Source organism: Hipposideros armiger, unplaced genomic scaffold, assembly GCF_001890085.2.
Source record: "Hipposideros armiger isolate ML-2016 unplaced genomic scaffold, ASM189008v1 scaffold_361, whole genome shotgun sequence".
NCBI lineage: Eukaryota > Metazoa > Chordata > Mammalia > Chiroptera > Hipposideridae > Hipposideros > Hipposideros armiger.
The window spans coordinates 485,891-497,239 of record NW_017731711.1 but is presented as its reverse complement, the minus strand read 5'-3'; the positions used below and the strand labels follow the sequence as shown (position 1 = coordinate 497,239).

The 11,349-nt window shown below is 38.6% G+C and overlaps 1 protein-coding gene across 1 annotated transcript in view; it reads right to left on the bottom strand.

Annotated features, from left to right (window-relative positions):
- Positions 1–2,626: 2,626 nt before the first annotated feature.
- Positions 2,627–11,349, bottom strand: part of LRRC8C (leucine rich repeat containing 8 VRAC subunit C) — an 83,468-nt gene continuing 74,745 nt past the window's right edge. Inside the window, exon 3 of the mRNA XM_019661776.1 lies at positions 2,627–9,191. Within this exon, the coding sequence (XP_019517321.1) occupies positions 6,918–9,191 (2,274 nt within the window). The 3' untranslated portion in view covers positions 2,627–6,917. The remainder of the gene's footprint in view (positions 9,192–11,349) is intronic.

Genomic DNA, 11,349 nt, shown 5'->3' with positions numbered 1-11,349 from the left:
ACACCAAAATCATTGCTGGGAAGTTGACTTTTTTTTTTTTTCTTAGAACTATGGAGGAGATATAAAATTAAAAACTTACATGTTGCTTCTTTTGTGTAACTTTTCCCACGATCTGTATTACCTCAGATTACTAAGAAGAATTGAATGAAACACTTTTTAAATGATGATCTCTAGAGTAACTTGATGTGAAATAAAATTAATTCCCTACGGGATTAAAACATAAACTAAAAAGAAAGTCCATTTTCTACTTGTTCTCAAACTTTCTAGTAGAAGAATCCATGACTCAAAATAATCAGATGGCCAGTTTGTTTAGATGTTTCTTTAGATAATGAGATAGGAAAGTTATAGGCAGTCAGGGAAATTGTCACGGTTGAGGGAATCAGGGCGGAAACCATAACAGAGCCAGGGGAAATAATTTTAATAGCTGACAGATAGGTTTAAGTCACAGGACCCAGACCTGCCAGAGTGACAAACTCAGGTAGGGGAGGAGGAAAGTTTTCTTCAAGCCTATAACAAAAATAGTCAGGAATCCCCAGGAAGAATGCATATCTTCAAAGAGGATAGCTAGCATAACATAAAGCAATCGGGAATCCCCAGGTAGAAGGCATATCTTCAAAGCATTGGCCTGGCACCAAAAGGCTCCAGCCAGCTCTTCTCCTCAGGCATACAAAAAAGGTATAAAAACAGAAACTTTTGCCTTAGCTAGGGGGGCATCCCAATTTCGGGTATCCCCTGTCACTTCGAGAGCTGCAACTCTTACCGCTCTAGTCCGTGCCTCCATTCTTCGGTTCCGGGAGACCACGATCCCGGCGCACACTAGCACACACATCAAAAATCCTGCTTCAGCAATACCATTGCCTAATGCTGTGTCTTTTATGCAAAATATTCAAACTTTGAGCATACTCCAATACTTATGGTATGCCTGATCATATAAACGTTTATTTGCACAATTTGTTCAAATGTTTAAATATGAAATCTAAAGTATAACCTGTATTCAAAGATTTACACTAAAAATGCAGCTTATGGACAGCTTTTCACTTCTTTCCTACCTGGGTATTTGGGATGACATTCAAATTGTGGCATGGCTATGTAAGTCTAAAATTGGCTTTAGTGACTTCCTTCTTCAGGTACTTTTCCACTCAAACCAAAATGCTTATCTTATTCCTTGCTAGCCAACAATAATAAATAACTGAATCAATTTATTTAATTTCAGTATTTATCTCAAAATTCTTCATAAATGAAAGGACTGAATGATGGAACAGTGAAAGGTGGCAGTGGACAGTCTTATGTGCAAATTGTACTGAAATCACCAGATTTCTCTAATCTATTGTATTTCTCAGCTCGTCTCCAGAATTTCTCCAGAGCTCTCACTCACTCCCTTCTAAGTTTCTGATACACACATTTGCATGGCCGCTCACCTACTCATAATCCTTCATCTTAATAGGTTTTCAAAGGACTATCAGTTAATTATTAGTAAAATAACTGAGCCATAAATGACTATAGAAAAATATGTAAAATCACAATTTAGCTTTAAAAGTTACCAGTCACAATTTTCTTATGCATGTAGGTAGATAGATAGAGATGAGCAGCAGGAGAAATTTAGCCCTGGTTAGAAAGTCCCTTGCTGTAGCTCCTACTTGGGTCAAGACCCCTGGCAGCTGCCCAGGAGGACTCCAGCCTTACACATACCTCTAAAATCAAAGAGATATGTCATTAGAAGTCAGAGAAGAGGGGAGACACAGCCTGTTTGTCAGGATCATCAGTACCTTACTAGCCCAACAGGATTCCAGGTTTTCACACACCCCGATAGGGTATGTTTATATATCCCCCCGAATCAAGGAGATGTGTTCACCCAAGCCCCTAAGTCAAAGGATGTGCTTTTCTCAAGCCCCTTAATTAAAGAAATGCATTGCTAAGTGCCACAAGACCGGGCACCTCAGAGGGGAGAAAGAGAGATAAGAGAACAGAGGGGGGGAGGCAGTTCTATCCACAGAAATAAAAGCACACAGTGTGAGGCGTGGCTGCTTCCCTCTCTTGGGTCAGCCAGCTCTAGGTCTCAGAGTGTACTCTGTTTTACTAACAAGCTTCTGCTGTTCATGGTGCACAAATTTGTCTCTTGATTGAAGTCTTTCCTTCAAGAAGAAGAGCCGCGATGTTTAACATCATTTTCCCGGTAACATGTTGGTACATAAAGTTTTCTTATAAAGGGCTTCCCTAAGCCTGGAGTGTGTGTGGTTAACAAGGGGAGGCCTAGCTGTGCAGAACCATTTGGATTCCTTTAAGTAACCACAATCATTACCACCAAATACAATGTTTACTGAAAGTTGGGCTGGACAGCAATTGTACAATCTGATCTGGCAAACACACAGAAATTGCACTCCAGGTTACATATTAAGGCACTAATTACCCAAATGAAACTCCAGGGGCACCTTGGGTAAGATGCCATACAGTGAATTAAGGAAGAAAATCAGTAACAAATGCAGAAACCGGCTAAACACAAAGCGAAAGAATGCATGGGGACCATTTCCTGCAGAGTCCAGGTGGCCTTAGTAACAGAATATGCAAAACTACAACAGAAATGCAAAAGTAAACATGATTCTCCAAATAACAAAGGGACACATCTCAATTTTAAATTACAAAAATGACTTTATTTAAGTTATTTTCTGTCTCTATATACTACATAGCCAAATAACATTAAGACATTTTATCATGAATTTGCACGATCACAAATCAACTTTCAAGCATTTTCTTGACAGTCTTAGAGGTTTTGCCAGCATTTGACACAATCTGAACACAACAGACAAGAGAGAAAACAAGTGGCAGAAAGAAAACTGAGTGAGCACATCAGGCCTTGAGTTTCAAACTCAGTAAAAATATTCATGAAAGAGGCAAAATCAGGTGGGAGAAGGAACAGTATTTAGCAGAAAGCAAATTTATACCACATTAAAACCATGCATAGGAACTGTAATTTCATATGGCCAAGAAATTAAGTTGTTCAAAGTTACATAAGCCTTCAGGGTCTTCTGATAAAAAAAAAAAATTTCTCGAGGCAGGAGGAGACCCTCTTACCTTTCCTCAAAATGAACTTAAGGATGTTACCTGTATCCGTGAATGGCTTGGGAAGATGGAGGAAGAGTGGATCCCTAGTTTGGAAGGCTGGTATGAAATTGTATTAGAAGTATGTCACTGAGTCATAAAGCTGAAAAATCAGTGGCAGGTCTGGTCAAGATGGTCCAGGTTTTCTTCTAATGTGTTTTCTGAATAGACAAGGAAAGATGAGAAAATCTTACAGACCCTTGAGGCCCCCCTTACTAATAACTGTGCTGTTTTGCTACCTTAAGTGTGGAACCCTGCCCTGAGTTATTGAGATTCTACCCAAATGTGAAATGCCTGAATAGCATTATCACATTCCTGATTAATAGGAGAATGTGAATTGAATCTTTAGTCTCTAAACACAAATTGAAATTATATTGAAAATTTATCTTATCTACTTACTACTAAGCACTGACAGTTTTCATAAAGATGGATTGATCATGAATGTTTGCTGTTTAAATAAATATATCATTACTATTGATCAGGTATTCGGTATAAAATTAGAGTAAAAGAAACTATTTGAAAATGGACTTTTCTTAGAGTAGAAATAGGAAAATAAATAACAGCAAAACTCTTGGGGGAAATGGCAACAAGAAATATAAAGATTTTGTCTCCTCTTAATATCAGAAATTCTAAGATAACATATTGCAAGAATTTGAACTTTCCACATCCCAAATAACCCAAGAAAGGTTCCAGGTTGTTTAAGTCCCTCTCTACAAAGATGGCTTGAAAAACAGATAAGGAGGCACCCCTACATAAACAAAATACTCATAGCAGGCATATTTTCCACGCCTTTCTGAAAAAGCAGGATGCCTCGTAAATTGTTAGAACTCATTACAATAGCTATATGCGACATGTAATGGCAGGAAAAAAGGTGGGTGAACAATAAGAAAACTTTACAATTGCAAATAACAGGTTTCACTGTACAAAAAACTTTATGTTAAACATGTTGTATTAACAAATCAAAATGAAAACACATAACTAGTTTTCTGAGGTGTGATCTTCTTAGGTGAGTTCCATTGGGATATACTTATATGCTCTGTTTCAACCAGACCAGAAGCCAAATTGTTCTATACTCAGGCATTAAAACTGACCAAAAAGCGTACCAGTTATGGGCTTCAAGCAGCCACAGGAGTTATGAGTACATATGGTGTTTTTATATTTACATAAGCAGTTTCTCATGAATCCTATAGAGTTTGGAGAAATAGAGCTAGCCGTTCTTTTTTTTAGCAAGAGCACTTGTAAATTACGGAAAGGGATTAGGTAAATAACCCTTTTATATGGAGTTGATCTGTTAAAGGACTTTAGAAAAGTCAGCAGTTCATTTACCTGAGTTTCCCATTTAAAGGCTAAATAGTAATTGAATGCTTTTTACTTAAGAATGTGAGCAAAAATCTACAATATTAAAAAGGGCCAGAGTCAGAAAATTTAGACTCAAAATCAAGTTTGAGAATTTTTATAAAGTCTAATAGAAATATCTATGAATTTTCCTTTTTTGTTAAAACATAGTCATCAAACTGTACTGATTTTATTGGATGTTATTTAGAACGTAGGTTAAGGGGCAGCCTGTGAAATCATTAAGAAAGCAAATCAAATTCTTTTAGAATTTTGAGAAAACCATTACAAGTGATAAAAACTAATTATTAGAGACTTCACTTATGAACCCACATGAGATTATGAGTTAACACCAGATAAAGACTTCAGCATAAATATGATTTTAACCTGAATAGATCCCTTTTGAAGGGTGATATAGAAAATAACTATAAATTTTATACAGAAAAATAGTGCACCCAGTGTTTTGCCAGTAGTTATCTCAGTTTACCTTTTAACAGGGTATTTTTGTCATGCTTAGCTATGGACAATCTTCTAGGTTTTTTGTTTGGTTGTTTGTTTCAAACCGATAGGGCTATGTTTCCAAATACAACACACTGTTCAGAATCAGGACCCTAACAATAACCTGGAGTTGGATATTTTATCCTACAAGATGTATAATCATGTTACTATTTTAAACATGTTTGAATTCCAGATCAGAATAAATTGCTATACAAAATCACCATTCTAATATTTAAACAGAGAGCAGAAATAGTGAAGCACTTTGGTCTACATTAGGTTAGATTATTAAATAAATGAAAAGCATCTCTTTCCCAAACCCTTCACTCCATGATGCCCTATAACATTTAAAACACAACTGAGGTACTCTCTGTTACTTAGCATCTCTGCTAAGTAGTTCCTTTAGGTGTGTCCCATATACGACTCAAAGTAGCACAGAGCAAAGTCACCAGGATCAAGGATTCCATTTTAAAAGCAGCATTTTGAAACCCCAAATCATCTTCCTACCTTCTCTCATTGTTCAGTCATAGAAATTTCTTAAATGAGGCTACGGCTTGCAAAATGGTCAATGTAATTTGGTAAATAAAACAAAATTCCTCGATCAGTAGCACTAGTCCTAGACTGAGGGCACAAATAGTGTTTTCATTTTCCTGTTCCAGACAGTTTAATTGTTAGGGAAAAATTTTTGCCCAAGACCCCTATCATGTCGAATTTTTAAGTAGAAAGATAAATAAAAGTTCTGCTGACCATCAGGCAAAAATTATTGCTAAGTGACATCCACTTAGCAATTTATTCACACTTAAAAAAAAGTAACAGAACCATTTTACATGAGATACTCATTGTAAACCAAAAAGAGCAGATAGAGTTCCTGTGCTTGCATCACTAGTGATCGCAGCAAGGGCAGACTTGAGGGAAATTGATTAATATATTTATATATTTTGTGCAACAGGCAGAATTTGAGTAGATTCCACTGCTACACTGTCCGGAGGCACCAGTGGGCCTGGCTGGCATGCACCAGCCCTTGAACAGAGTGCTTTAGTAGTGAAATGTTTTTCCATCTAATGTATCTACCTATCAAGATATCAAAGATGATTAAATTACTCAAAACCAGGCTTCTAATTCTGTGACTTTTAAATGCAATTACCTATTTTAATTAAAATAAATCAAGCTTCTCTAAGGTTGTCCACCAGTACTACATAGCTCTATGGAGATTGAAAGGGAGGGAAACCTCTGTATTTAATTTTAAAATATTTTTAAAGGTTGGTAAAAATGGAAATCAATTAAATTATAAATGAGCAATTCAAGCATGTCAACTATGGAAGATTATTGTCTTTATTCACTGACAAAATCCTTGTTTAAGGATAACTTTAACTGTCAGGTATATGAAATAATTTAGGGTTCCGTTGGAGGTGGGGGAAAATTTAAAATAAATAGTCTGTGACAATGCACTTATGTGAATTTAAACTCCAGAGAGAGTTTTCTATAGAATGAAGGGCTTGGCCAATGGAGAAGGCAGCTGGTATTAAAAGAACTCGCAGATTCCTTGGTATACACACAATGACAACAAAAACAAGGAACTGCACAGGTGTAAACAAGCTAAAAATGACCTTGGCAAAATATCTTCATCTATTTAAAAATACCAAAAAAGCATGCAACTTAAAATCCCCTCCCTTTCACCAGAATGAACTAAAAAATAAAATAAAACAACAAAAACAAAGCAAAAACATATGGAACCATCTGTTTCTGTTAGAAGAAAACAATAATAGGTACATTAGGTTCCAGGACAAATAAAGTTTTAAAATATTAATATTGAAAAAATACAATGAAATTTTTATTAAAAAATACATACTCCTTACTCAGTTTTTGTGTAAATTTTGTTTCATGTGAGAAGAAAAAACAAACAAACATAAAATAGGAAAGGCATTAAGACTACCTAATTATTTATGCTGTATTTGGTAGAAGCATGTTTCAGTCAAACTTTAAACAAAAATAAGTTATTCTGTTTTCATTTGCTCCCGGATATCAGAAGGCAGAGTTTCAAACAGAGCATCTTCCACAACCAAACCAGTTCTCTTCAGAGCGCGACAGTCACCCAGTTCCGGAGGGAGGATTTCAAAGTGATTGCCTTTAACATCTAAGTAGGAAAGAAATAGTAAATTTCCAATTTTCGGTGAAAGTATTGATAGGCTGTTTTTCCCAATCTTCAGAGTTTTAAGTTTCTTGCAGAAGTAGAGTTCGTCTGGAAGGCTCTCCACTTTGTTGCAAGTGATGGAAAAATACTGTAAACTTTGTAGAACTCCGATTTCAGGTGGGATAAATCGAATGTCATTGTAGGATAAGTCTAAGTATCGGATTTTGTTGCATAGGAAGAGGTGGGAAGGCAGCACCTCTATTTTATTGTGACTAAAGGACAGACGCTCCAGGCTGGTGAGTTTCTTTATATGCTCTGGGATATAGGTGATGCTGTTATGCCACAGTTTTAGCACGGTCAACTTTCTCAAGTGTTGGAAGCTAACGATTTCTTCTATAGATTTCAGGTTATTTTCCTTGAGGTCCAATTCCTGGAGGCTGAGCAAGCTGAACACGGCATGAGGAATGCGCTCCAGGTCGCAGTGGACAAGCTCCAGTTCTGTCAGATTGGTCATCTTCTTTAAATTGTTGAGCATCACCAGCTTGGTGCCATCGTTATGGATGCACATCTTCTGGAGATGGCTGGACACGTCAACGACTGCCTGAGGGATTTTGGAAACGTTGCTTTTAATAGAGAGAATTTTAAGGCTCTTGAGATCCCGCAGAGACTCAAGGGTGACATTTTTGGAAATATCATGACTTAGAGAGCCAACCAGGTAGAGCTCTTCCAGATTCCGGAGTCCGTACATCCAAGGGGGCAGCTCCCTCATATCATCAAACTTGACGCTCAAGACTTTGAGGTTCTCCTTCAGGAAAGAGAGTGCCGCGCTGTGGATTTTGACTGAGCACTGGTGTAGGGAGAGCTCTTGGAGATTGTCTAGCTGCGCAATGGTGGCTGGTATCATTACGTTCTTAATGATCTCAAGTTTTAGAGACTGCAGCTCGGTGATTTCAAAAACAGTGTCTGGAAGGCCAGAGAGCATGATGAGAGGCAACTCCAGCCGGTTATGGGCATTCGTCTGTAGCTTCTGCCTCAGTTTATCGGGAGTCCACTCGTTATTTAAGTTCAGCTGCTTTAATTTGTTTTCGCTCACTTCAGACAAGAACACCGCGAATCTCTTGGAATACAGAGGGTCATACTGATCTATCATATGAAGCATAAAAGCAAAGTCATTTTTCACGTCCGGAATATCATCAATTCCAGTCTCCTGCCGGACATACTCAAAGGAGTACTCCCTTAGAGAGCGGTAGAACAGCCAGTATAAGGTGTAAAGGCACGTCAAGCCGTAGATACTTACAAAGCACAGGTAGCAGAAGGAGAGTTTTGAGAACAAATGTGCCATGGTATGATTGCAAGAAAAGTTTTTATATCCAGTCATGTCCTGAATATCAACATTACAGTCCACTGTAAACTGGACTTTGGAAACCAGGGCGCTGTTATACGCAATGATGATTAGGAATTTTATAACCTTAAGTACAGTCTGGCGAACATACATCGCATACAGTATGTCCCCTTCTTCTACATGCAGCCTGAACTTCTTCACCTTCTCAAATAAAGCCTTCGCTTGCTCTCCTTCCTTCTTATCCAGAGCCCCTGCAGTGGACTTGTCAACCACAAACTTCTCAGGAATTGACTTTAACGACTGAGAGTTGACCAGGCTGCCTTCTGGACCAGACTGGACGGTGTTGGACCTGCTCATGTTGTTCTTCCTGTTGTCCTTCTCTTCTGAGTCCTCCCCCGACACTTCCGATAAAGCCCGTGTGGTCCAGGGAGAGTCAAAACACTTCCCCAGGATGGAGATGAAATGTTCTATTTTGGAGCTGGAGCCAGGGAATTTGAACCAAAAATTGCTGCAGAGCATGAAGACCAGGGTATGGATGAGGACAAGGTAAGGGAAATACTTGGCATACCAGTGGAGGGCTCGCTCATAACACATCTGGTTTATAAAACTGTACTGCTGAAGGTCCAGGTCTGTCTTCAGGCCTTTCATTTCCACGGTGACGGGGCTGGTCGCAGATGGTTTAGGTGGAGGCAGGGGGGTGGTCCCGGCAACTGCTTGCGAGACATTCGAAACGGAAGAGTGGTTCTGAGAAGGCTGAACTCTTTTCGGGAGGCAAATTATCTTGTCTTGCATGACCTGAAACACAGAAATAATATTTTCAAATTATATTATTCAAAGAGCTTTCATAATAGCATTAGTGCAAAGAAAGCAGCAATCACATCCAATAAATGTCCATTTCCTTTGTCTGGAGAATACAATGTTCAATTCCAGCACCAAGATTTTACTCATAGACCACATGTTGGAAAAATAAAATATGACTTTGTTATTCATGTTTAAGTTATGATAGAAAACAGCAGTTCTGTTAAGACATAGAATAATTCACAAAATAAATATTTAAAAAAGTCATGCATTTAAAAAATTTTTCCCATTTTTTCTCTCTCTGGAGCCTGGGAGAATCAGTCATTGGTCTGGAAAGTACATCCCTTTATCGGGCTCAGTCTTGGACTGGATGGCTCCCAAGATTATATTAGCTTGAGAAGTAAAAGGACTGGGAGGAGGAAATCTGGAAGAAATTCCTGTCTTTATCATTTCCCCTTTTCTTTCTACCCATATCCTGGACTACACGCATAGATGAATGTGAATGGCTTTAATATAATGGGAATTTACTAAGCTTTTATAAAAACTATTTCTTCAGAGAGAGGTGAAAGAATACAGAAGTGTTCAATAGTAAAATAATTATGTTTACACTTGCTAGCTTTTTACATAAAATTTTACATTGAGAACTTCTATCCCTCTACCAATACTTCAATTTGCTGAAAAGAATATTAAGCTGTACAAATGTCCAACAGTCTCATAAGATTGCAATTTTGGTAAAAGAGAATGCATCCTTTTGAAGATTAGGTAGTATGAGGCAGAATATCCCTTAAATCATCCCGTAGGAATCATCCCCAGGAAGAAGTACATGTAAGTGGAATTCTTTGAACAATAAGTAAACAGTTCAGAGGAGGAATAAAAACCAAGGAATTGACAGCAATAAGATGATGGAATTAATAATGTAGGGGAAGTCTATTTGTATCTTAAAATATCAAATGGCTGGAAATGCCTCGTGTTTAGTGATTTTCCAACCACAAAATGTTTAGTGATTTTGTAACAGCAAAGCCCTTTAAATTGATTATAGAAGTAAAAACTGAATCCATTGCAAAGTGGACTGCTGTGGCCACAAGCTGGTGACATGGGAGATATAGCCCACCAGACAGAAGTAAGTACAAGGTTTGACAATATGTCTTGGGAGTCAATTCTACCATGGCAACCCCAGGAACAGAAAATAGTAAAAGAAAGCCTACACAAACGCCAGACTATTTTGCAGGAATATAAAAGAGAAACAAGTAAAGTCATTGTTCGTGTCATGTTCTAGAAGTTTTTCCAATCGTGGTCCATTAAACGCTTCGACAATCTGTGAAGTAGGCAGAAGGTGGGGGCTTGAGACCAGCAGGGAAAGGAGTGCTTCCCTGAGCACCTTCTCCAAGAGTGACACCTTGGAGCTGATATGACATTATTAGTGTTGTTGTTAAAATACAGAAGAACCAGTGCAAAATCAAGATCACTTAGAAGGTAAAAAGGCAGGCATCTTCTTAAGATGCTAAATCCTGGCCAAGCAACCAGGTGGGCCCATTACTGTCCCAGTGGTGGAAGATGCCTGGATGGCTGGAGCTTGGCTGGAGAGGTTTCAGGTTATGCACGGCACCAGGGTGCCCAGCTAAGGGGCAAGCATGGGCAGAAATCCTGCTTGGCTCCCCTTTCTCAGCTGTGTGCCCTTGGGCTATGGCCACACAGCGGGGATGCCTTTTTATATTCCGCACAAAGGCACCTGATTGGCTAGCATCTGTCAGGCTAGGGAGACGGGCCATATTCTCCCTATTCTACAGAAGAAGAAACATATCAAAGTTCGAACAGTTAAGCTAAGTTGCTTGCCCAAAGTCACACAGCTAGAAAATGACAGAACAGGAATTTAAACCTATCTTGTTTACAGCATAGTGTTCTTGCACCACTCCACGCTTTCTCCTCACTTCACCAAGTTTCTGCTAGGATGCCTTCATAGAGAACGGCTCAGTGTAGGAGGGCAATACACAGACGATCTCCAGGAGTTCCTTTCAGCCTTCTGACGCCATTATTTCTCTTTCAACCTTCACGAAAATATCATTTTAAAAATGTGCCTACAGGCCAGTCAAGTGGTGTGATGGTTAAGAGCTGGCTTGGGACACCAGAGGGCCCCGGTTCGGATCCCACATATGAG